General features: G+C 45.9%; 1 protein-coding gene across 3 annotated transcripts in view; it reads right to left on the bottom strand.

Annotated features, from left to right (window-relative positions):
• IGDCC4 (immunoglobulin superfamily DCC subclass member 4) overlaps positions 1–27,289 on the bottom strand; it is a 55,002-nt gene that overhangs the window by 11,315 nt on the left and 16,398 nt on the right. Inside the window, exons 1-11 of one of the 3 annotated variants that reach the window (XM_042474491.1) lie at positions 26,154–26,488; positions 14,470–14,802; positions 13,946–14,087; positions 13,206–13,339; positions 8,682–8,819; positions 7,391–7,546; positions 6,775–7,185; positions 5,590–5,754; positions 4,156–4,293; positions 3,199–3,369; positions 1,750–1,983 (exon numbers count right to left, since the gene is read on the bottom strand). In XM_042474491.1, coding sequence (XP_042330425.1) covers positions 1,750–1,983; positions 3,199–3,369; positions 4,156–4,293; positions 5,590–5,754; positions 6,775–7,185; positions 7,391–7,546; positions 8,682–8,819; positions 13,206–13,339; positions 13,946–14,087; positions 14,470–14,802; positions 26,154–26,226 — 2,095 coding nt within the window. In that variant the 5' untranslated portion in view covers positions 26,227–26,488. Of the gene's footprint in view, positions 1–1,749; positions 1,984–3,198; positions 3,370–4,155; positions 4,294–5,589; positions 5,755–6,774; positions 7,186–7,390; positions 7,547–8,681; positions 8,820–13,205; positions 13,340–13,945; positions 14,088–14,469; positions 14,803–26,153; positions 26,489–27,289 lie in introns of those variants that run through there. The other 2 variants (XM_042474493.1, XM_042474492.1) reach the window with 2 other exon arrangements.

Below are 27,289 nucleotides of genomic sequence, written 5' to 3'. Positions count from 1 at the left end.
AGAGAAGTGAACCAGCAAGGCCAACAAGACCAGGGGTGCATCTCCATTGCAGAAATAATGCAGTTTGGAACCACTTTAAAATTGCTATGGCTCCATCCTACAGAATCTTGAGATTTGTTGTTTGGAGAACCATCACTGGGTAGTTTAAAGTGAGAAAGATGAACAATTGCTATGAAAAAGCAGGGACCTCAACTCTACCCATCAAGGCAACTAAAACCAAGTGCCGGGCAGTGGAGGTTTGGCCGTTCGCTGCTTTTTGCAACAACGGTACAAAAGGGACTCTATTCCACGCTCCCATTGACCTCCTGAATGGAAGGAAACTGGGGCAGGGCTTTTAGACATTCCCTGTTGCCAGTATATAAATAGGGCAAGCTAATGGGTGACAAAGAAACCCATTAAATAATTGCATGGGGCTCTTTGTCTCCATTTGCAGTGTCACCCCATCATTACACTCTCCCCACAAAAAGGAGCCTTGGAAGGATGTTGCACTTTGGTCATGGTCAGCTGGACTGATGGTGGCTTTGCACCAGAAGCCAAGCCCTGTGCGGACAGCCCTAAAAGGCCCTTTCAAAGCTTGCCTGCCCCCTTTGTCTTTCCTTTTCTCGGTCTTATTGGGAGCCATTCTCCATGTCTTCTTTTCGAGATCCGCTTATTCAAGGGGAACTGCTTGAGCGACTCCATGTTTACAAATAGAGAGGAGAATGAGGACAATTCTCTCTTTGGGCACCCGGTTCCTTGGGCCCACATGGCCTCTTTTCTCGTTTACTGATGAAGCTCCACTAATTAATGATGGGTCTATTCAGGGCCCGCCGCTAAGGATCGCCAGCTCCATTTGCAGCCCACACAAAACCCCTTTTAGCTAGGCCAACATTACCTCTCTTGCTTGGATTGGGCTGTAAGATGTGGGTAAGGGTGCTTGCAGTTCCATTTCCTCCTTCCAACATTTCAAGGACAAGCAAACTATGGGGATCAGTAGTTTTTTTGTGGTTTTTTGGGCTATGTGACCATGTTCTAGAAGAGTTTATTCCTGACGTTTCCTCAGCATCTGTAGCTGGTGTTTTCAGAGAATGCTGGCATGGAAGTGTGTGGTGTGTGTGTGTGCGCGCGCACACACACTGTGTTACTCTAGGTTGGTAGGAGTGATTTCCATGTTAATCTGTGTATTGTTCTGTTGCTGAATGGTAAGGCCTCAATGTGGGAGGATCTGCAAGGAGTGCAAATTGCTATTGCTGTTTGAACTCGATGTGCAGCCATTGATAGAAGCTGAGGACAAAGCAATAGCAAGTATATTCCTTGGGGGGAAAGTAAGTGAAGGAGAGAGAAGCCGGGGCATTTTAAAGGGACAGAGGCTTTATAGGGACTATCCTTGCCAAATCAGGATAGCTGGAAGGCATGCAATATGATTCCACTTTAACTTCCATGGCTGCATCCTAAGAAATGCTGCAGTTTGTAGTTTGAAGAGGCATAGGGCTGTCTGACCCAGAATGTTTTATACAAGTTCTCCAAAATACTTGGGACTAGAAGTGTTCTGTATTTTGGGTATTTTAATTCCTGTTTTGGAATACCTGTATTTGCATGCACAATGAAACATAAGGAGGTTAGTCCAACAAAACCCCTGCCGACCACAAGTTACCCATTCTTTGTGGAGCATGAAAGAGATGATGCATACATGGTCAACTGTTGCACCATGTTTAATAGCTTAAGGACCCCAAACTAATTTGTAAGAAGAACAAGACCCAGGAAACTTACCTAAGTTGGTCAGTTCATATTGCTTGATCTTCTTCTTCAGTTTAATGGGCCCCACGTCCCAAAGGCTGTCCCCTGTGCCTTCGGAGGGGCTCTCCTCGCTCGTCTCATCCATAGCCACTTCTCGGTAGTAAAGCTTATAGCCTGAAATCTGGGCATGGTTGGCTGGAGGTTGCCAACTGACCAAGAGAGATTCCATTTTGGCTCTGACTTTTAACTCGGTCGGGGCAAACAGAACTAGAGAAATGGAGAAGAAATTGGGTGGCATTAAACTGACAAAGAAAATTAAGTTGCCAAAATTGCAGCATTTAAAAAGTTCAATGAAAATTACTTCATTGCTTAGTCTGTTAACTAACCCACTGAATGCAAAGTTAGTGGTGTTGGTTTTCTGTCAAAGCAAGTACAGTCAGCCCTCCATATCCATGGGTTTTTACCCATGGAATCAACCAAAAGATATTAATTCCAGAAAGCAAAAATTGAATTTGCAATTTTACATAAGGGACACCATTCCATTATACCATTGTATTTAATGTGACTTGAGCATCCATGGATTTTGGACGGTCCGGGAACCAAACCCCAGCAGATACCAAAGGCCCACTGCATCAAATTTATTGCTGGGCATTTTAATAAATGAAGGCAACATATTAATTCTAACAAATCATTTCCAAGCTGTGACTCTCCTTACCATTTTTAGCTTTGTTCATCATTGCCTACAATTCGATTCAAAGTTGCCCTTTGTGGAGTGTCACAGATCTGTCCTTCTGCAAAACCCAATATCGGTTAAATTTTGCCATGCTTTTACTTCCTACCTCCTAGCTATTTTGGGATATGGGGAGACCCTTTTCAAAGCCAGAAGTAAACCCGTCCTTCTGTACTTTGTGTTTTAAGCAAGGCTTCCTCTGGACCTAAACCTAAAAGGCATGGGGTACATTTTGCATTTTAAAAAGTTCCTCCACATTTTAAAAAAAGAAAACACTGGAGGCCTTGGAAGCACCATAAACAGCCTTGAGGGTCACACAAGGCCTTCCCCTTCCCCTTCTCTGCTGTAGGCAAAAACCTTTTTTATTTACCCAAATCTTTTATCTGATGTTTGTTTCCGCTGCTGCATGTTAACCTTGTCCTTTGGCCCTTTGGTATTATTGCAAATTCCCCTACAAACCACTTTGAGGTAAGGCAGAATATAAACACTTGAAATAAAATGAAGACTTCAGCTATGCATCCCACCATGACTTGAGGTGCATCTACACAGTAGGAGTAATGCAGTTTGACACCATTTTAAGTGCTATATGGAATCCTGGAATTTGTAGTTTTACAAGATCTTTAGTCTTGTCTGCTATAAAGCTTTCTGTCTTCATCACTGATCATTCCTGGTTGCATCTCTAAAATCCAGACAGTAAAGCTGAGATTAAGCTCAGAAAAGGCAGGCTGGGGCCAAACAAGAAGCAGCCCTACCGTGGGTATGGTTGTCTCTGTCTGGGGTTCGATGCTGCGTCCATTCCGAAGGCGCTCCATAACCGACGCTGGTGCTTGCCGCAATCCGTACTTTGTAGACCTTATTGGGTTGCAGGGCATAAAGAGTGAGTTGGGTCTCATTGGCACCAACTTCAGTGGAGGAAATCAGATCTGTTAGAAAAACAGAGCCCAACACCTTTTACAAATATTTAGGCCAAGAACATAGATCAAGAGGGAAGGTAATGCTACACCCAGAAAGTTACACAATGGCCATATGCAAGACTGTTAGTGAATGTGCAGCCAAATGTGAATGTGCATTTAAAACTGCAATGCACATTGCATACCCTCCTTGAGCAAGTCACACACTCTCAGCCTCAGAGGATGGCAATGGCAAACCCCCTCTGAAGAAAACTTGCCAAGAAAACCCTATCATAGGGTCGCCATAAGTCTGAAACCATTTGAGGCACACAACAACAAAAGCAACAACTCTTTCTCCTCCTCCCACTTTCCCCCTTTGTCCTCAACTTACTTCAGTTGCTACAAACTTAATTCAAAGGACAAAAGTGATTCGCATCCTATTAATTTCACAGTGATTATTGCCCTTTCCTGTAGACTCAGGCAAAAGCAAACTGCTGCAACCTTGTGTTTTCATCCTCATTAAAAACTTTTGCCATCTTGACCACACTCTGGTATTGCTTGGCCACATGTGTCCCAGTTTTCATCTTTGACATATTGGGGAATTTGAAACTATACCTCTACAGATGGAAATGCACAACTGGGGTTGGTACTTAACATGTAACACTCATTGGCATCAGCAGAATCCATCTCTAGGTCTCAGGTTTTGGGGACAATCCAAAACTGGCAACCCTAAGAAGATGGGTCAGGCTCCAAGATCTGGCAGCCGTAAGATACTCTACCCAGCCAACGTTTTTGTTCCCAGACTAGTCTCTCCCTCACCTTCCCTGAGCGGGGCATAGTCTATTTTGTATTTGGTGATCCTCCCATTGCTGAGCTCTGGAGGAAGAGGCAGCCACATCACTTTGATGTCGGTTGGTGTCACACTCGAAAGCGTAAGCTGCGGGGCTGCGCTGGGAACTAGGAGGCAAGGAACAAAACCCAATGACTCTACATTATCACAAAAGAAATGCACAAGACACCACTAATTCAGCCCAAGTTTAAAACTGCATTTGATCTTTGGAAGGGGTCACAGGCAAGCTTTGCATTTCCCCCAGAGTGCATTTGCACAGTAGAAATAGTGCCATTTGACACCACTTTAAGCGGGTCCTATGGAATCCTGGGATTTGTAGCTTCAATGACTCAACTCAGACGTGACTTGGCAATAAATGATGAACTGGCTTGACTCAACTCACAATTGGCATGTTGGTGACATTCACTTGGAGGAGCAGGCAAGACTCACCCAAAGGGCATGAGGCACATTTCTCGGAGGGGAACTGCAAATGCTTTAGGCAATGGGACTGAGATAGAAGGATCCTACTAAAGGTTTTGCTCCTCTGATGTGCGGCAAGGACATCAAGCCCATTGCCTAACATGTTTGCTGTACCCCTCGCTGCTTTGTTTTTTTCCTTGAGATTCAACTTGAGACTTGACTTGGAAGTATCTTGCAAGGACTTGAGAGTCCACTTGAGTCTTGAAGATTGAGACCTGGAGTAAAAGACTTGACTACATCACTGAAAAATACTCTCACCTCAACCCCACAGGAACCCCATAACACCATGAGACACCCTCCCCATAACTTTCCTCTGCAAGCCCTCTCAAACTAGCAACAACTTTGAGAGACAGTATGGGAAAACAGAAGTGTTGGGGCTTGCTGTGGGAAGTGTGGCCTGTGATGGGTGTGAGCCATTGTGCAATTGAATTATAGAGCGATTTGCAGCAGTTCTGGAAGATGACCCAGCAGAAGAGGGTTCTACCAACAAAGGGCCATGTCTCCTGGACAAAAAGGCCTGTGGTTAATTGAAACACCTTCCATATGACACACTTCTGAAGCAACCCAACTCCATCCACATACTATGAGCCTTATTGCATTACAAAAGAAAGCCGAGATATAGCAAGAGAGAAGCGGCTTTCTCCTTGCCTCTCTGAATGCTGTTGTCGCACTTTTGTTCTCCTTCCAGAGGCAGATGGTTGCAAAAGCATGCCATTTGCCAAACGTTTTTTTCCAGCATGAGAAAAGAGACACTTTTATGACCATCTGCCTCAGGAAGAGAATGGAAGTGGCAAGGCATGTGGAAAGACAAGGAGAAAGTCACTTCTCTCTCACATGGCATTTCTTTTATCATGCACTTAGAGTTGAGCCAACACATGGTCTGCCACCTCCTCCTTTTCCAGGAAGCATTTGGAGAATGCCCCTTCCGTCCCTATTCTACGAACCGTCCTCCAGAGTCTGGACGTTTATGGGAGAGGAGGTCCGGCTGGCTCCGAGCTGAGAGTAGGCCACAATGTAGAAAACGTAGTTGCTGTTGGGATCCAGGTCTCGGACCTGAAACTCGGTCGTGTCGTTATTCACCGCAAACTGGTACTCCACGTTGTCAGTGCCTAGAGAGGGTACACAACGCTGTCAGACAAAAAAAAGGAGAAAGTTTTGTCCTTTCTTCAAACTAGTTTCCTTGGCGAGAAGTGCACAAAAAGTTCTCGATGCATCTTTCCCCCTAATAATGGAGCTGTGTGCGCCCTGTACACAACCTTGGTTAACAACCTGACTCCAGCTCTTTGGGCAAACTAAAGTTTCTGACCACTTTTCAAAAGCAGCCCCAATACAGCGCATTACAGTAACCCAAATGGGATGTAACCAAGGCATGCGTTACCATAGCCAAATCCAACTTCTACAGGAATGGAGACAGTTGGTGCATTAGTCTTAACTGTGCAAATGCACTCCTTGCTACTGCTGAAACCTGAGTCTTCGGGCTCAGAGCTCAATCAAAGAGTACCCTCAAACTACGAATATTTGCATTTTCAAGGGAAGTGTAACCCATCTAACACAAGCTGAATCCCTATTTCCAGGTCTGCCTTTCGACTGTCCAGGAGCACCTCTGTCTTGCCTGGTTTAAGCTTCAATTTGTTTGCAATCATCCAGTCCATTATTGCTGCAAGGCACTGGTTTAGCAGGAGAGCAGTCTCCTTGGAACAGAGTTCCAGCACAAGTTGGAAACAACTGAAGGCACAGCAATATAGTATTAGTAATATCTAATTTAGCCCAGGAACAGCTTCCTTAGAATTGGGTGGAAAGGAGTAACAGAGGTCCAGCACAAGTTGGAAACAACGTGAAGGCACACAGCAACATAGTATAGGTAATAAGGTAATAATCTAGTAATGAGCCAGGGTGGTGCAATGGTTTGTCCTGGACTAGGGCTAAGAACAGGGTTTGAATCCCAAAGGGTAACCTTGGTCAAGTCACACTCTCCCAACCTCAGCAGAAGGCAATGGTGGCAAACCTCTTCCAAACAAATCTTGCCAAGAAAACACATTAAGGTTGGAAATGGAAACAATAACAAAAGCACAAAGGTTCAGAGTTACAATCAGCATGCATGGTGTATTTGGAAAATGTAGAGTACGCACCTAAAGCTTTCTGGTAATGAAGGGAGAACCCAATGATCTGCTCGCTGTTGAACTCTGGACGTTCCCAGGATACCAAGACACTTGTGCTGGAGAGGGAACTGGCAGAGACCCGCTTTGGAGCACTGGGCAGACCTTCCCGCACAATCACCTCCAGCCGGGCAGTAGCGCATGCCATGCCCAGGTGGTTTTCCGCCACACACTGATAATAACCAGCGTCATCCAGCCCAATCTGGTTGATGACCAGGGTGCCACTGGTTTGCGTCTTCACACGCCCTTTGGGCAGAAGGGGCTCCCCGTTCTTCATCCAGGAGATGCTGGGAGGAGGCTCGCCTTCCGCTTTGCAGACAAACCTGGCTGTGCTGGCACGGGTTCGAGAAATGGTTTCAGGAGCCTGGGAGATGGTAGGAGGAGCTAGGAGGGAGAAAAACTAGATTTAGCACTTTGATGCAGCGATGGATGGTGGCTTCCGTGGCAATGGAAGTGGTCAATCCATTCCAGGCTTTTGTCAGAATTTCAAAAATGCAAAATTCAAAATACTTCTGGTCTCAAGCATTTTGGAAAGGGAGACTGAACCTGAACAGCACAGAAACGGAAACGGTTTGTTCTATCTGCTCACCAAGAACCCGGAGCTCAGCCGCAGCCATCACAAACTGCCTGGTTTGGGGTTTATTGGCGCGGCAGACGTAAACTCCTGCGTGGTGAAGCTGGGCATGAGGAATCAAGAGGTTGGTCCGTCCCACCACAAGCACATCCGTGGCCACAGGGTTCCCGTCTGCAAAGGGAATAAACATCAAATCCACACGCAGGGATACTGACAGTGAAAAACTGCATACTATAATCTTAAAAACAGAGTGTGGAAAAGTTATTTTTTCCAGACTGTAACTCCCAGAATCTCTCAGCCAGTGCCCTATCTAGCTGAAACACAACCTTATTATTTTAGTTACTTGATTTTATACAATATCAATGTATACGCCTAACCCATGAGCATTTGGAAAAACAGAATTTAGGCACCCCAAAAGACAAAACAAAACAAAAAAATAGGTAGCTAAAATTACCAAGAGAATATGAATAAAGCAAATATAAGAGTTCTGATATGAACAGTTTTCAACGTCTCACTCGCTGCAATGCTAGAAATTTGCAGCCTTAAAGAAAATTTCATGAAGAGGTGAGGAAATGTCAGCATTTTTAATTTGGAAGGTAATGCCCTCATTTTGCCCTGTAGCTACATCCCTGTTGTCTTCAAATGCTGACTGATCTCCCAGTTGTAGTGCAGGAAAAGTAGCACTTTCAAGCCCTGCCATTGACCCCTGCTTGGGTAACCATTTGCTCTGTGTCAGATCTGGCTTGCTTCCCATGCCACCATCACACCAACTGGAGAAATGCAACCTTTCTTCCAGACACTCCCCACACACATATACACACACCTCCGGTTCCCAATCCTCCACCTCGGCACTTCATTGATCTTTATCGCAATTTTATAATCCTAAAGATAACCCAGGAGTTATTTTCACAAAGCTCCAAGAGAACAGATGTGCCAGAATTTCCAACCACCCAGCAATGCCCCTCCGAAAGAACCATCAAAAAGACCCCGACACACATGCCCTGACCTTCCAAGCCTGGATGCGGGGGGAGCATCATTCAATCCCACCCATGACTAATTTAGATCAAAAGGCATCCAGTAACTAGAATTTCGTATCTTTTACAGATCAAACGACATAACCGAACCGCGCCTTCGCTTTCAAATGGTGCTCAGAGGCTGCCTCCTGCCGGCGGAAAGCCCAGCTCTGGCGTATTCACCTGCACTTTCCAAAGCTTCCCAAAATCTCTTTTAATGGACTTAAAAAATAACCCTGAAAGGTCCAGTTGCATTGCCTTGCAGCATCAGAAGAATGATTATGGCCATTTACCTTCCCGTATCCAAGAGACAAATGGGGTGGGATTGGCAGATGCCATGCACTCCATCACGGCGCTTTCTCCCACCACCACTGTGGCGTTTTCTGGGGCGGCAACAATGATGACATCCCCAATCGACAGCGGCAGGTGACCTACAGAAAAGACATGTCAGGTTTCCTCTTTTTCTGTCCCAAAAAGAGAGAGTGATTCAGAAGGTTCAACTAACACAAGGGTGGGCTCCCCACATTGCAGCCCTCTTTGGCTGTTTTTGAAGCCCTCCAATTTGAATATAATCATTCCCCTTCTCCACATATTTGGGTTTCCTCCACTCAGACACTAATAATAATAATAATAATAATATAATAATACAGTGTGTCCATGTCATTGCAGGTGCGACATACACGGCTTTCAGCATACGTTGAAAGCTGTGCTGGAAAAAGTCCTGGCACACCCCAAAAGAAGCAAGGGGGTGCGCGCCGCAGGCACAAGCCCCATTATTTCTAATGGGGCCCCAGCATACGCTGATTTCCCTTATGCTACGGGGTCCGGAATGGATCCCCTGCGTAAGGGAAGGGGCCACAATAATAATAATAATAATAATAATAATAATAATAATAATAGTTATTTATATCTTGTCTCTCCAATTGAATCAAGATGGCTTACAACGTTAAAACAGGTCTAGGCGTGAAAGATTCTCAAAGGCTCCCTCACTGCAATGCTAGAAACCTGGGAGACCCAAGGAAAAGTTCATGGGGAGCGGAGGCAGAATTCTTATGGAGGAACCAGTATCTTTATTTGATTGCCCCGAGAGTCAAATCTCTGCTTCCTTCCCTAACCTGGTTTGCATTGCTTAATCTTTGAATTAAACAGATGAAAACTTGCAAACCTGAGCAAAGAGTGAAGTCGAAGGCTTTCACGGCTGGCATCCATAGGTTTTTGTGGGTTTTTCAGGCTATGAGGCCATGTTCACCTGCATCTGTGGCTGGTATCTTCAGAGAATGATGGCATGGGAATGAATGGAGTGTGTGTGTGTGTGTGTGTGTGTGTGTGTGTATCGCGACCCCCCAAACACACACACACACACACACACACACACACACACCACTCACTTCCATGCCAGCATTCTCTAAAGATGCCAGCCACAGATGCTGGCAAATTGTCAGGAATAAACTCTTTGAGAACATGGCCACAAAAAACTGAGCTAAAGAGTTTTAAAATGAAATCTCTGCTGATTCTGGAGGGAGTAAGGCTTTTTACAAATGAAGGAAGAAGGGTGAGTGAAGAAGAGGCTATATATTCCAAAGCTTCCTGGCCACAAGACTGGCAAGCTGGCCTCTTTTGCTATCTGCAGAAGAATGGGCGAAAAATCAGAGTGCGCGATCTCTTCTTTCCCTTTCCCTCCATTGAACAGCTGCTGGGAAAGCTCCGGGCTCCATCCCCTCCATTCCCAGGGGAGATTTTTTTGGGGGCTCAATCAGATTTCAAGCTCCTCCTCTGGCAAAAGGGTGAGAAAGTTCACAACAAAACAGCCTGAGCACTTATAGCTCAGTTGTCTCATATCTGCTGCCTCTCAGGCTGCGGACAGCTGGGATCGAAACAGCTCCTCCACTTCTCTCTCCCTGCCTAGAACCCCCAAAAGCTTGAGACTCCATGGATTTGAACGTTTGAACATTGGTGGAGCGTTCCTGGGAACGGATTCTGAAGCCATGAATGGTCATCAGCATGGCGTAGTGATTAAACCAACTGGAATGGGGCCACTTTTCATTGTGAAAAGAATATTCCAACTTGTTTTTTGGTGCGTTTTTCAGGCTATATGGCCATGTTCTAGAAGAGTTTATTCCTGATGTTTCACCTGCATCTGTGGCTGGCATCTGAAGAAAGCAGTTGCACCTCCCCCCCTCCAGGCATAACATCCATGTTCAGTGCACAGTAACAGAAGCCTATGGTGCCATTGTGCATGCCAATATACATTGTGCATGGATGCACAAGCACATTTGATTGTGCATTCATCCACACATTTGGTGTCCTGGCTCAATTGCACAACCTTGCTACTACTCCCCACAAGTGATGCAACACACTGTTTATTTGTAACTTGGCATGAAACCCCCCATGTATGATCTCAGCCAATCCATTTCTGGTTGTCTTTTGTGATTGTGTGGAAAAGACACAGCTCTACATGTGACCAGAGGCTGACCCCTTGCATTCATCCTGTCCAAACTGAGTCTGAGAAACACCAAGGGAATAGGTGTGGACGCTATCACAGTTTTGCATTTTCTCTGGCAGCAAAATATGTTCCTGGAGAATTGGGATTTAATAAACTGTTATTGGAGATGATTCTGGGAGATTGCTCCTGGCAGAACTTCATTTCAAGTGACAGCCCTAATCGCTCATTGTGGCTGGATCCTGCCCCCGCCAAGTGTGCGGTTTTGCTTCATCAAATATTTGGACAAGAGATGCCCAGCCAGGATACAGAGAGAAACCAAGCCCTTTTTTCTGGATGACGCCACTATCTGGTGCACACTATCTGACATCTTTCATGGTGAGGGAAAAGGCAATCCCTTCTCCGAGGGTGTTTTTCTCCTCTTCGATCTTGAGGAAAAGAGAGGAGAAAGAATGGAGGACAACTGCATGCCCATTTATAATATATTTTCAAGAAGTGGGTGTTGAAGATGGAAAACTAATGAACTGGATTTTGGGCATACCACATATTAATATTCAAAGAATAGTGCAACTAATAATAGACAACATGGATGGATGGATGGATGGATGGATATTTTGTAGTTGATTTGACAATATGTGCACATGTTAACAATTCAAAGACCTAGCCATGTTAGCCTGGTAAGTCAGTTTGCAGCACCTTTGAGACTAACTGAAAGATAGTAGCATGGGTTTTTGTGGACTTGAGCCTACTTCTTCAGATATATATATTTTTCATTACCAACTTTACCCACTTTGCCATTCTGTAAAGCCACCCTACATCTCTCTCCCTCTGTGTCACACACTTACACACATGCACACACACAGCAAAGAATATCTGTTTGCAAGAAAGCGCCTGCGCCTGGCTTAGCTGGGTTATGTTTTGCTTTGCAGCCAAGGACAAAAGACAGGGAAAATGAGTGGCCAGGAATGTCTTGATCGCTCTGTTTGAGGTCCAGAAAGAAAACTTAAGGGACCATGGTTACTTACCTACTACTCTCCCCAACCCTACCCCGCCTTCCCACTCTTTCTCTCTCTCTCTACCAAGATATTTCCTCCACATGACAACAACTTCTCCATTTCAGGGCTGTGAAAAAGATCTGCTTGTAAAGCCCACCCCAACCCCCCTTTCCCCTGATCCTTGGCATGCAGCTCCCCACGGAGCGTCTGGAAATTTATACCATGAAGTCTGCCTGGCCTGAAACATCTGCCACTCACTCTGCCCAGCCATAGCCCCGGTTCCAGTTGCTGACCCAAAACCCCCCTTCACTACTACTGACAAAGAAGCCAACGGTGCTCCATGACCTTCCAAGGAGACTCCGTCCAAGATCCAGTAGTAAAGCCGGTGCTGCAAGGGTCTCCAATACATTTATGCGTATACTAGTGGAAGACTGCTGCTTCTGTTTTCCAAGGGCTTGTAAGGTGGGAGGAAAGAAGCTGAACCCGGGACTTTCCTACTGTTCTTGCAGACCCAACACAACAGGGTTACTAGAATCTTCCTCCTCTTTAGAAGTACCTACACTGGATACCAGATGCTAGGCTACACTGCAGAGGAAGGATCTGGCAAAATCCCTTGCCTAAGAAAATCCTATACAATTCATGGGGCCACCATAAGTCAACAAGCAACTTGAAGTCACAAACACACACAATAGAACACAGGGCCTAAATACCCTAAAGGCACCAGATCCTGTCTGATCTTGGAAGCTAAGCATTGGTGGGTGATCACCAATGAATATCAGGAACTGTAGGCTGTATATCAGAGGAAGGAACCAGCAAAACCACTTCCAGGGTTCCCTTGCCTAAGAAAACCCTATAAAATTCATTGGGTCACCATAAGCCACAAAATTCCCAGGGGTCACAAACTCAAACAATATAACACAGCACCTAAATACTGCAAACCACTAGATCCCGTCTGATCGTGGAAGCTAAATTGAGTCAATCCTGATAAGTCCTTGGATGGGAGACTGCTAATGGATACCAGATGTTGTAGGCTACACTGCAGAAGATAAGAAAAACTACTTCTTAGTATTCCTTGCCTAAGAAAACCCTTACAGGACACCATTTAACTACGTCATTGTATATAATGGGACATGAGCATCCATGGATTTTGGTATCCATAGAGGGGGCATAAAGGGTTGGAAGAGACCATAAGGGCTATCCAGTCCAACCTCATTCTGCCATGCAGGAACACAGAATCAAAGCACCCCCAAGAGATGGCCATCCAGCCTCTGTTTACAAACCTCCAAAGGGCCCTGGAACCAGGTCTCAGCGGATATCAAAGATCTACCGTAACATCCAGATATTAATAGGAGATGAGGCCACACCAAATGTTGGTATCTTACCTTCCAAAAGGCTGAGGACTCCTCCAGAGCTATAGCGCTTCCCAGCCTTGTTGGTCGCCAGACAGCGGTACACTCCAGCATCGCTCTCCCTGACATCTATGATCTGAAGGACACCGTTTGGGAGAACAATAAATCTGAGGAAAACAAAACACGTGGGTCAGGAAACATCTTTCCACCATGGAATCAAACCAAAGCTTCCATCTGTAGCATGGTCAGCAGACAGACCCATTCTCAGGTTGGCAAATCCATTACCTGTCCCTTGACCTCTCTGCACTTTTTAAAATGATCTGCATGTATACTACAGATAATGATAATATTGTGTCTGAAGTCTTATGAAATCGTTCTACATGAAGTGGCCTGTTCACATAATCAGGTCTTTGCTGGATATCTGGGGCTGCATCTGCATCACAGAAATAATCCAGTCTGACAGTACTTTAACTTGCTGTGACTGAATGCTATGGAATCTTGGGATCTGCAGTTTGTTGTTCCACCAGAGCTCTCTAACAGAGAAAGATAAATAGCTCACAAAACTAAAGTCCCCATAATTCCACAGCATTGAGCTGGCCCAATTTAGCTTCTTAGATCAGGAATGTTCACAGAAGTGTAATAGAGATTAACATATAAAAGGTTTTTTAAAAAAATAGATAAATAAATTGATAAATCTACCTATAAGCTCATGGTTGAAAGTGTGTCTATTACACACCCTTGAAGGCTATGTTGGTATCCCTAGAGCATCTTACCTGTCTTCTGGAGGCAGAGCCACACTGTCCTTCTCCCAGGAGATCACTGGTGGAGGCAGTCCTTCAATCCGACATTCAAAGCGAGCCATGCCTTTCTCTTCCACAGTTTGGGACTCTGGATGTTGAAAGAACGGAGGCAAACCTGGAGGAAGGAGGGAAAGGATTATGGTAGAGAGTGGAAGGGAGAGGAACAGGAGGGAGTTTAGAGAAGATGCGTTGCACACTAGTCTTTTTCCGCAAATGATTGCCATGATCATGAATGTCCCACCCATACCCAGTGACATAGTCAAGTCTTTTAGTCCAGGTCTCAAGTCAGATCTCAAGTCTCTGCTTTCAAGCCTCAAGTCAAGACCTTCATCTTCCCAGAAGGTCTGGCAACACTAGAGATAGCCCTCGTGTTCAAGTCTACACCTTTGAAACTGGATAAGCCCCCTTTCTTTATTTCTTTGCTTTCCTTGTGAAGAAGAAAGGGACTAGGATTGTAATCCTTCTGCCTCCAATGCAAGGGGGAAGACGATACTCACTTGTCACACGAAGCACAATAGTTTGTCCTGCGACCGAACCAAAAGGGCCATGGGAGACACAGGAGTAATTGCCATCCACACTGGTTGTCCTTAGAGATCTGTCCTCCTCTGAAGCAGCATCCATTGGTGAGACAAACAAGGAGCCATTGGGGAAAATATGGAGGTTGTCCTCATCCACTAGCGGAAGTCCATTCTTCCTCCAGGTAACGTTGAGGAACTGCTCGACGGGAGCCAAACTGCAGCCCAGCTCCAGTGTCTGGTTTGGCTCCAGCGTCACCTGGCCAGGGCCAAGACCACAGCTCAACTCCAGAGAATGTGCCCAAGATGGTACCCCTGCAGCAAAAACATACGAGTCTGTCAGAAAAACCAGGTATTTTTTCAAACAAGGAAATTCTGACATCTATTCCAAACTAAATTCTATTAGAATACACCCACTGAATCAAATGCTGCATAGAGAGCCAACACTTGTGTAAATTTTGTGGGTTCAATGAGTCTACTCTACCTGGGATTACCAATAAAATTCAAGCCAAAGCACATTAAGCCAGGATTCATGGCTTAACAAACTATGATGTGAATCAGTTGTGCACTTGTGTGTGGAAAGACTGTTTGCTCCCCCCAGAATGAGGCAAAAGCCTCAGACATAAGATACTGGGGGCAGCCTATTCATCCATGCAAAACATTGTCAGGCCCCCGTTAAACCAGAAACACCAGAGGTCCTGGGATTATGCAGGCGCATTATGCATTGTTTCTGCAGTGCAGAAGAGACCCAAAAATGTGACGCAGAAAAGTACAGCTGCCTGCCTGGTTAAAGGAGCTTTACGCTCCAACCAAGTAATCACCAAAAGCCATTTGAAATGGTCCAGGCCAGTTCCACATCCTGGGAGCAGCTACCAAAAAGGCCTTCTCCTGTGTCCTCACCAAACAAGATTGTAAGGATGGTGGATGGAAGGAAAGCCCTTCCACAAGGATCTCAAAACTTAAAGTCATATAGGAAGAGATGATCCTTTTGGACCCAAGCCATATAGGATTTTATAGATCATAACCAGCAGTTACTTTGTTGGTTAATTGGGCGCATTAGCAAACCAGGCGGCAGTGAAGCTGTTGTAACAAGGGAGCTAACTGCCAAGCCATTTCCTACAACTGTCCTCAAGGGTCAACAGACAATGTATAACCATTGCCATTTCCTTTGTGCTCAAGCCCACACAAACGCACACTGGCTGCACTATTGACAACTGGGCTCCAAATGATTTTGTCACTGTTCCAACAGCAAATGTCTCCTGGCCCCATAACGCATTTATCAGCAGGGGCTATGAATCCAGTGGCTCCTTGCCCAGTGCCAATTGCAGATTAATTTTATAGCAATTTCAAGCACCTTATTAAACCATCCATTGGCTTTGTGGGGATGGGGAGTGAAAGGAAGGAATGGGAGTAGGGGACAACACGCTTCAGAGCATGCAATGAATAGCAACCATGTCCAGCCTTAACATAGAGAAACTGCCTGATGTTAAGAAGCAAAAGGGAAGCCAGAAGAAAATGCATTATTGGTGCATAAAATAATGATCTGCTCTCCTACTTTGGACACATCATGAGAAAACATGAACCATTAGGAAACACAATAGTGCAATACGACAAGAGGAAGAGTACATCACAGCTGGACAGATTCTATCAAGGAAGAAGAAAATGCATTATGAGTGATTATGACAACACATTGCTATTGTACTTTGGACATATGGTGAGAAAACACGGAAACACAATAAAGCTTGGTGAGGTGGAAGTGAGTAGGAAAAGACAGACTCTACCAAGGAGGAAGAAAGTGGTGAGTAAAACAACAAACTACTATCATACTTTGGACATATCATGAGAAAACATGACTTGTTGGACGACACAACGAGACTTGGTAAAATGGAAGGTAGAGACAGCATGGCGCAGTGGTTTTAGCACTGGACAAAGACTGTTTTAAGGCCATACAACGACAACAGCCAGTTATATATCTGATCATGATTCTCATTTTGATTCGAGTCTGCCTGACTCATTCAAAGTCAATTTCTGCTTGCCCAGCTCTCACTTGAAGAGATCAGAAACGTCAAAGCCCCTTAGAAACTCAATAGATTTCCATTTCTCTATCCCAGAATTTCAATTACAACCATAGCGATCGAGGACCTTGATTCATAATGACAACAACAAAAGTCTAGTTTGGGTTTAGCTTCAGACAAGCCATTTCTTGGCAAGCCTGAGCAGACCCATCAGACCAAGCTATGCACATTTAAGGTACGCCAACAGGAGCCCAGGACTGGGTCCCAGGCATTCAAGGCACACTGCTAAACAGCAAAATGGAGAGCATCACCGGAGGCAGAGGCCTTCAATTATACCATGACAGAGCCATTGCTGGCATATTAATGTATGCTGATGGGCTACCATAATCCGAGGGACCTCAAGCCTCAAGCGCATGCAAATTATGTAAATGACTTTAAAGAGCAAAGATCCATCAAGTTAATGAGTCGGCACATGATAGCATGGCTTCATTTCTAGAAGCACCATTTACCAATGCATTTTATGGCTTCTACTGATGGCTAGCACTCTCCTGGCATTGTACAACTTCATGGTATCTCAGGAAGTCATCTAGCCTGGCTTCACCCTCTGCACAATGATATATGCGCAGCCACACTGAAGAACCACTGACCATCTCTTCTTGCATGTGCGGCTGTCACATTCTGCCCCACTGTCTGGCTTCCAAGGTGTTCCAGTTTTTGCTAATGCAGCATTTTAATTCACACAATTGTTCGACGGATTATACCTTGCACCTACTGTTGCAAAGGTAAAGAAAAGTGCCTGGATAGTGGCTAAAACCTGAGTGCATGCATGCACTTTCCAAACTAACACGGAAGCCATCAGTATGCAAAGGGATGTTGTAGCACCTTTGCGACTAAGTGTGTGAAAGAAATAGTAGCATAGCCTTTCATGACTTGGTCTCCTTCCTCAGAAGCACAGAGTGAAATGGCATCCAAAAAGGACCATAATCAGACTGTTTGAATAGCCATAGAAATGCAAAATTTGTGGGTATGGAAGCCACTAGCCACAAGTTATGTTGAGTTTCCTTGAGATCATATGTATCAATTCCAGTTGGACTTTAGCCATAGATGAATTTCACAAGCATAAATCAGGCCACCAGAAAGGCTATCCAATGCAGAACATGTATTGTACATGCCATGCTGATGTATTTACAGATACACATATGAATGTAATGCACATACATGAACTTCTGGATGTCCATGTGATGCACATGGACATTTAGCTGCACATTTAGGTACATTTTCAGTTGTGCAACGTTGCCATTCAACACAAAGACTTCATAGCACAATCGGTGTATAATTCCGCATGCAGAGATGTATGCTGTGTAACTTCACTGTAGGATCTCAGCCTATGTGTGATGGGTGGGCAGATGCGGTCTTTCTCCCAACGCATTTGCCACATCAAGTGAGTTTTGAATCTGAATCAACAGATGGCCCCACACAGTCCTTTACGATAGACAGAGCCATGTGGCTCACACCAGTGCCCTCAAACCATTAAATTTTGATGGCTTTTTCCATTAATGATTTATGAAAAAGGAATATGGTTGCCAGGACACTATAATCCCGTTTTCTGCCCATTACGGCTGTTATAAAAATAAAACTAATTAGCTGTAATTCTTGCCCAATGCTCAACATGAAAGCTCAGACTTTCTGGAAAAAATGAAAATTGATTTGCGTTGGTTGGCATCGAGAGCATTTCTCTGAAGATGGTAAGCCCATGTTGACCCAGTGGTGGTGCATGCCATGCCACCATTACGTTCCATTGCCCCAATGGCGGCCCGGCCACATGCACATGCCACTATTGGGGGCAACGCAAGCTTGAATATCCATGGATTTTTCATATCCATGGGAGGTAAATACATTCAGGCTGCACATATAGTATTGAAATTTAAAGGCACAATTTTCATTTTGCTAGTTCTTTATGGAAAAACTATTGCCATGACATTCAGCGATATATAGGAGTGGTGATTTACAAGTAACGTGGTACCAAAAACATGACTAAGGATTCTGTATGGTGTGGTATGGAAGGAGAGCAATGCAAGGGGTGACGCCATGCGTTACCATGCCGGGTGACGCCAACCCTAGTGATGCCACTGCTTCTTTCTGAGTTGACTGAGTACCAACTACTTTTGCACTTTGAATTCAGCTTGAAGCAACTGAAGCAAGCCAAGGACCAAAGGGGAAAGTGGGAAGAGGAGAGCAGTTGAAAAAGTGGGATAACAAGAGGGTTAGTTGGGACTGTCTTTGCCAAACTGGGAGAGTTGCAGGGTATGCACTTAGCCTACAGCTTCTTTCTTTCAGGTTTTTAGGAGCCCTGCATAGGAGGAAAACTTGTTACTTGTCCACAATTGGATTCATCAGACTTCCACTCTCGCTGGGAAAGGATTTCTATTAATTGAGCTTACAGTGTATTACTGTCTAAAGCTGATTTCTTAACCACTGTCCTATAATCATTCCCATTTTCCAAATCTGAGAAGTACAACTATTGCCGAAGATAGCTGGGATAATCCAAATCACATATTTTTCTCTTTTTTCCCTCCCTTTTAGCAAATTCTTTACGCAAAAAACACATCCAATCGCCTGCTCCCTCCCAAATATCCAATTAGTTCGGCTTTGGCAAAGCCATTAACAAACAATCATACTGTGAAATTTCCAGACCTGCCAGTTCCACGGGATATTAGTTTCTGGCCTATTTCTGCACCGCTTTTGCATTTTTCAAATATGCTTCTGTTCGCCTCGCTCCAAAATCCTATTGCTGCCGAGGGTGAGCCTGCAGAACGGAGCCACCATATTGGATCCAGTTCACCTGCCATACATCTAGTCTTTCCAATGCTTTGATACCTTTCAGCTGGCATCCTTGTAAACCCATCGGGTCTCCTTGGGCAAGTCACACTCTCTCATCCTCAGAGGAAGCCGAACAAATCTGGGACAAAGCTTGCCAAGAAAACCCCATGATAGGTTGGCCTTACTGTCGCCATAAGTCAGGAATGACATGAAGGCGCATAACAATAATAACAACAACAACAACAACAACAACATGTAGTTCCACCTGCAGGACTATTATGCTACAGTGTACCATAAAGGGTTTGGGCCTCTGAGGATGTGTATTTTCCTATGTTATTTCTTGTATTTCCTCCTGCACAGTCCTCATATCTATAGTCAAAGATGGGTCACACTTGCGCACTTTGATTTTCTTGTTCACTTCTGCAACCCCTGAAGCCTGCAGGTTTGCTTTTTGGTGTGTGTGTGTGTGTGTGTGTGTGTGTGTGTATTGAATATTTTCAAGCCATCGAAAGTTGAATCGGAAGATAAAGAATACATGTCATAAGAACACAGCACTTCCATTTCCTTCCCAAATACACACCGAGTGCAAATTTCTCCAAAGTCCAGAGGGAAATATATAAATAAAAACAAACAATCCACTCAGCCAGCTAATGGCCTTCTTGGTCACACCAATTAAGTTAATTATTTATTGACTGACTATTTAAAGATCAGCGAAAAGATCGAGCATCCCCAGGGCAAGGGAGGAGAAACATGTATTCATGCTTTGCGCTGAGCATGCCATTGCACTGAGCTGAAAAAGCAGGATCTGGAAGAGAGGAGGACAGGTGCATGAAAGGACAGTCCCAATTAATCCTTTGCTGTTCCACTTTGCAACTGCTTTTAAAATGTCGTGGTTTCTCTCACTTCCCCCTTTGCCCTCAGCTTCCTTCAGTTGCTGCAAACTGGGTTCAAAGTGCAAAAGAAGTGTGCATGCAATTAACTCAACATGGAGAAATGAGTGGAAAGACTGGAGTCTTGCCCTTCCCTGGAGGTTCAGGCAAAAGCAAACCGCTGCACCCTCTCCTAGTTTATGTGAACTTCTTCATTAATATATGTTTTGCCAGTTTGACCATACACTGATGCCGCTTGGCCACATGTATCTTGGTTTTAATGGAAAAAACAGCATGGCATAGTGGTTTGAGTGCTGGACTATGAGTCTGGAGATCAGGGTTCATATTCCAACTCAGCCATAAAGCCCATTGGGTGTCCTTGGCCAAGTCACACTCTCTCAGCTTCAGAGGAAGGCAATAGCAAACCTTCTCTGAGCAAATCTTGCCAAGAAAACCCCATAGGGTCACCGTAAGTTGGAAACAACTTGAAGGCACACAACAACAACAACAACAACAACAACAACAACAACAACAAACCTGAAGCTACAGCTGAAACAATAAGGATGGCAACTACACCTTGCTTGAAGTTTCCCAGAGGCATTTCACTGCCCCCTGAAAGAAGCAAATGGCTAGGGCTGCATCTACACTTCAGAATTAATGCAGTTTGACACCACTTTAACTGCTATGCCTCCATTCTATGGAAGCCAGGGGTTGGTAGTTTTGTTGTGGCACCAGAGCTCTCTGACAGAGAAGGCTAAATATCTCACTAAACCATAAACTCCAGAATTGCATAGCATTGAGACATGGCTGTTAAAGTGGTACCAAACTTCATTAATTCTGCAGTGTAGATGCAGGATCCAATGCAATCTGATCCAACAGTTCTTACATGGAAATGTGATTTCATTTTTTGTTTTGTTTTGTTTTTCATCCACAAGATGCAATTCCATTCCAGAACCCAAAATAGTCTTTTTCTACTACCCCAACATGCAAAATTAACTTGCTACCCAAACAACAATACTCTCGTTAAGCTTTCCCATTTCCTCCCTCCCATCCATTTCCAAAGCAAATATGGAGTCGTGGAAAACTTTGGGATCCGGGCCAATACCAAATTACAGTGCAATTAGTCCCTCGCTTAATTATATAAACTAGTTCATTGCAGCGGCAAACACCAACAGCAGAAAAGCGGATCCGCAGCATGGTAAGGCTGCAATGTGTAAGGCTGCTGCCATGCTGCCAAATTAATGCTGTGTGGCACTGCCTTCACTGTCATGGCTCCTTACTTTGAAACTCTGGGGTTTATAATTTGTGGTGGCACCAAATAAGGCTAACTATGGCCCTGTAAAGACCGACGCACGTCCCAGCTCCGCCTCCAGGGTGCCACAACCCCATGCGCCGCTCCACATGGCATGTGACATCACGGCGCTCCACCTGCACTGCATCCATACAACGCAGCGCCAAAGAAGCGCCGTGTAGCTGCGCTGCCGTGGCAGTTCGATTCCCTGCTCAGCCATGGAAACCCATTGAGTGATCTTCAGCAAGTCACACTCTCTCAGCCTCAGGGAAGGCAATGGCAAACCTTCTCTGAACAAATCTTGCCAAGAAAACCCCATGATAGGTTCACCTTAGGGTCTCCATAAGTCAGTAATGATTTAAAAGCACATAACAACAGCAACAAATAACTGCTGAACACTATGCCAGCCTTGGCGGTTGAAAGAAAGTTGCATTTTGAATAGGACTCTGTACTTTTCCCAAAACAATACTGTGCCTGGGGTTGACCGACTGAGCGAAATCTGCATGCAGGTGATCCAGTCCTTTAAAAACATCCCAGGAAGCAAGTGATCCACTGAAAAGGAGAAAGGACACATGAGGGTATGTGCGGATAATGGCAGACCCCAGTTCTCAGGAGAAAGCACCAAGTCCATTCAAATGCAATGGGGAATAAGGGAATGAGAGAGAGGGAGAGAATGAATGAATGAATAGGAGAAGGAAGAGAATAAATGTCAGCAACAAAAACAGCCTTAAAGTCAAGGGAGAAAATCCGCCAAAGGGATCCGAGAGCTGATACAAACTACATAAACTGAGAATTATTTAATCGGATCAGTGAGCTGGAAAGGCGGCTTTTCCCAGCCCTTCGCCTTTTTTCCCAGAGCAAATGCTGTCCCTTTAGAGGGCCCCATTGCCACACAAGTTGCCTATACACACAGAGACACACACATACACACCCTTTGGAAAACCAAGAGGCATATCACCAGGTGTGTGTGTGTGTATGAATATATGTATTTGCTGACAAGTGCTTTGGCAGCTCCGACGAAGAGCAAATCCACAAAGGAAGAGGCTTTGCTGTGGATAGGATCGCTTGCACAGAGCAAGGGAAAATAAAACCTATAAATTAATTTGGTTCCAAGACACATTTGCAGTTACGCGCTTTTGCTTTCAATGCACATTTGCACACTTTTACACTCCATGATCCAAGGATCGAAACAGAGACATAGAGAAAGGTGCTTTGAGGAGGAGAATGAATGTTTTCAAGCTAAGCTCTGGCAATAAGTGCTACATCTTAAAGCCAGGTTGCCACATTGCAGATTGTTTTCGCAGTCCATGAAATTAAGGTTGCCACCTTTTTTGAACCAGTCCTGCTCCTCTGCCTCTCAGAACAGCCTGCTGGGCATAAGACGCAGTTTCCCAGCTGATGCTTTTTCCTTTTGGCACAGAGGCCAAACGCTGGAATAGGAGAAAGATTTCCCCATTTTATCCAGTCAAGAGCTGGGGCGCTTTAAGGGAGGGAAAAAAAGTTGGTTGTTACAGTTTAAGCAACACTTTTCAGCAACGCTTAATTACCCTAAAAGTAATGCCTCTGGACACTTCATAGAAAGACGCTTATCCCTTCACACACTTTGGCCAGTCTTTTCATGTTCACAATTAAAGCTTGTGAAAGAGTGAGAAAAGAGGAATGAAGTGTTTTTTCTTTTCAAACGCTTCGCCAAACTCCAGGCCAAGGCTGCCCAACTTTCCTCCTAGGAAGCTCCGATTGTATTCATTCATTTATTAATTGAGGATATGCAAGCCGCTCTTCTGGACTATCGCTTGTGCAATGCAGCAAAGAGCAATATGGAGCATTAAAAGTGCAATAATGAAACCTTGCACAGACTGTCACTCAATGAAGCATCCCAAGGAAACTTTCTAAAATGCACATTAAAAAAGAAAGAAAGAACCGCAGCACATTACTACCAACTGCTCTGGTTTGGTAAGAACCATCCTAGTTTTACATCTGGTTTTAAAGTGTCCTGGTTTCTCTCTCCTCCTTCCACTTTCCGTTCTGGTCCTCAGCTTACTTCCATTGCTGCAAACTGAATTCAAAGTGCAAAATCATTGATCAAGAACATTTTTAACTTGACTCCTTGGGCAGAACCAAAGATGTATCTGTTTTATAATATCGCTCATAGAATTATACTACAGTGTCCGTTGCGCTTCCAATTGTGTATTGCCATTTCGCTTGCTTGCACTGTCTATTGCCATTGCACACTGAGCCCTGCGGTTGCAACTGTGGCACTGTGCAACAGCAACCCAGCGATAGATGTGTGATGTGCAATGTTGCTATTCTGCATGGGAGTTGTGTGGCATTGGTGCGCCACAGCTCCACATATTGCTGAAGGGAGGCTGGATTGCAACTCCCAGCATTCCTCACCACTGGCTTTGCTGGCTGGGGCTGATGGAGGATGCAATCTAACAATATCTGGAGAAGGGCATATAATTCCCATCCCTGGTAGAAGAGTCAGAAATGCCCAGTACAAAGAAAAAACAGTATTAAGATATTGATGGTCTTGGTGACGTTATGCTAAGCCCCTTCTTCTCTCCTTGGATCTTATCCATCCCAGATCTCCTCTTAGACAGAGTGAAGCAGCTGCTTCAGACAGACATTGGATATCACAAAAGAGCAGGAAAGAAATGTATTAATTCATTTAATGTGCTATTGTTGCATTTTCCTGCTAGAGATGGAGAGAAGGGCTTAAAATATTTCCTGCACCTCGTGCCAAAAAGCAGCTTGGATGCCTTTAGATATTATACCTCTGCCAAAGAAGGGAGAGCTCCGCTGCTGCCAGCCTGAGTCGACAATAGTAATCTAGACTGGTCAAACGTGATAGTAATATAAGGGCAACTTCTCAACCTTTTGTGCAAAAGCTCCCAGGCCTGGGAGAGAATCCTACATAAAAAGCCAGAGCACTCTGCTGCTGCCAGCCTGAGTCAACAATACTGGTTTAAGTAAGCCAGGTCTAATATAAGAGCAGCTTCTCAGCATCCTCTGCAAGAAGCGGCCAGGTCTGGGAGGGAACCATGCATGAACGGAGGGAGCGCTCTCCTGCTGCCAGCCCAAGTTGGCAATACTGGTTTAGACAGACCAGACCTGTGACTTCAGTACAAGGGCAGCTTTTCAACCTCTTGTTTAAGCCTCTCTCAGGGCTAAGAAAGAATCCTCCAGGAAAGGAGGGAGAGCTTGGCTGCTGCCAATCTGAGCGGACGATACTGATCTAGACAGACCAAATCTGTCACCTAACACAAGGGCAGCTTCTTGGCACCTTCTGCAAGGATTTCCCGGGGCTGGGAGAGGATCCTACAGGAAAGGATGAAGAGATTGACTGCTGCCAGTCAGGGTCAACAACACTGGTCTTGACTGACCCAAATCTGTCACCTAATCCAAGAGCTGCATCTCATTCTCCTCTGCAAGATTTCTCCATGCAAGGAAGCAGAGGTCTGCCACTGCCAGTCAGAGTGGGAAATACTGGTCTAGAAGAGCTAAATCTGTCACCTAACGCAAGGGCAGCTTCTGACCCTCCTCTGCAAGCAGCTCCCAAGGCTGAGAGAGGATCCTCCATGGAGCACTCTGTTGCTGCCAGTCAGAGTTGGCACTACTGGTGCCCTAGTGCAAGGGCAGCTTCTCAGCATTTTCTCAGCTGAGAGAGGATCCTCCACGAAAGGAGGGAGACCTTGGCTGCTGCCAGCCAGAGTCGACAATACTGGTGACCCAACACAAGGGCAGCTTCTCAGCACCTTCTGCTAGGATTCCTCAGGGCTGGGAGCGAATCCTTGCAAGAAAGGAGAGCAAGCTCTTCTGCTGCCAGCCTGAGTTGGCAATACTGGTCCAGACTGGCCAGACCTGTGGCTTCATCCAAGGGCAGCTTCTCAGCCTCCTGTTTAAGCAACTCCAAGGGCAGGAAAAGAGGGAGAGCTTGGCTGCTGCCAGTCAGAGCTGGCAATACTGGTCTGGAAGAGCCAAATCTGTCACCTCACACAAGGGCAGCTTCCCAGCCCCTTCTGCAAGGATCCCCCAGGGCTGGGAGAGGATCCTCCAGGAAAGGATGAAGAGATCTGCTGCTGCCAGTCAGAGTTGACCCCTTTCCTGCCCCCCAAAACACCAAAGACACCCCCCAGCACCCAAAGCCCAGGATTTCCAGAAGGGCAGAAAGAAGGGGGCTTTGCACCGATCGCTCTTCCAAGAGCCACCCACCTGTTTGCAACCATCCCCAGCGCCTGCGTCCGCAGGGCAGAACTAATCCGCTTTGGCACCGCTTGGAACAAAAGCTGCCTAGTGAATCCTGGGCTATTGCAGCTTGCAGAATTTGGAGGTGCCCTAAGCAATGCCCGGTGGGCCATTCCAAGCGGTCTCAAAGCGGATTAGTGGTGCAGTGCGGAAGCAGGCGTGCAAAAGGAGACAACAATGGGAGGCGAGCAGAGAGAGAGAGAGAGAGACCTTCCCAAGGGGACCCCTTCCCCCCTTGGTTCTCTCTTATTTGGGAGGTCCCCCAAATCTTCCTCTCTGTTGCAAAGGAAAGCTCCGGAAGAGAAAAAGGCAGGGAAGGAGGAGGCAGCCACCCAGAGAAAGGAGGCGAAAACCCGCGTGGCACCAAAGGAGGACCAGCAGGGGACGGATCCTGCCCAGGAAAGGGGTGCTAAAGGGGGACGTTACCTTGGAGGGCCAGGAGGGCAGCAGCAGCAGCAGCAGCAAGGAAGGCCAGGCAGAGGCCCCCTGCCCCGGCCATGGGCTCCTTCAGAGGGGGCTCTCCATCCTCGCCATCTTGCAAAGGAGGCAGAAGACCCAAGGCCAGCCAGCAGCCAGAAACCAGGAGCAGGCTGGCAAGGCGAGAGGAAAGTCCGGCAAGGCTTTGGCAGCTCCCTGGCAAGGAGAGAGCCTCCCCCTCCTCCTCCTCCTCCCTCCAGCCCTGGCTCTCCCCTCTCTCTCTCTCTTTCTCTCTTTCTCCTTCCCTTCTTCTTCTTCTTCTGCCTCTCCTCCTCCTGCTGCTGCTGCTGGCACTGCTGCTCTTCTGCCAGACTGGCCCCAGATGCTGCTGCTGCTGCTGCTGCTGCTGGGCTGCTCTCCTCCTCCTCCTCCGGAGCGGGTCTCTCTCTCTCTCTCTCTCGCCCTCTTTCTACTCTGCCAGAAACCAAACCAGGGGCGAAGGATGCCCAAGCAGGGACCCCTGGCATCAGCCAGCGCTCCCTAGTCTGGGATGGAGAGGCACCAGGGCTGCCCCCCTGGGCCCAGCTGCACAGGCTTTGGGGGAAAGTGCAGGAGAGATTTGGGTCTGGCACCCTATTCTGTGTGCCCTCCACATTGGCTGAGAGACCAGGAGTGGTGCCCACCTGTGCCCAGGGGAAGGTTTTTCTTGCAGAGGCTTTGTACTGGGTTTTGCATCCATTGGCTGAGACACAGGAGAGAGAGGAGTGGTGCCCACCTGTACCCAGTCTCAGTCCTGGCATTGGGGGAAAGAGCAAGAGAGGTTTGGGTTGGGCACCCAATACAGTGTGCCCTCCACATTCACTGAGAGACAGAAGTGGTGCCCACCCGTACCCAGCTGGAAGTTGTCCTTGCAGAGTCTTAGTATAGGTTTCAGGTGAGAGAGCAGGGGAGATGTGGTTGTTTCACCCTATACAGGGTGCCCTCCATATTTGCAGAAGTGGTGCCCACCTGTGCCCAGGTGGAGGTTTTTCAGGCTTTGCGGGAAAGAGCAGGGGAGATTTGGGTTTGTCACCAACTATGTAAGAATTAAAAAGAATCCTAAAATGCAAAGACATGCAACTCAGCACAGAAGCCAGACTCCCCAT

The sequence above is a fragment of the Sceloporus undulatus genome, chromosome 6 (genome assembly GCF_019175285.1).
Source record: "Sceloporus undulatus isolate JIND9_A2432 ecotype Alabama chromosome 6, SceUnd_v1.1, whole genome shotgun sequence".
In the NCBI taxonomy this organism is placed as follows: Eukaryota; Metazoa; Chordata; class Lepidosauria; order Squamata; family Phrynosomatidae; genus Sceloporus; species Sceloporus undulatus.
This window is presented reverse-complemented; position numbering and strand designations above follow the sequence as displayed.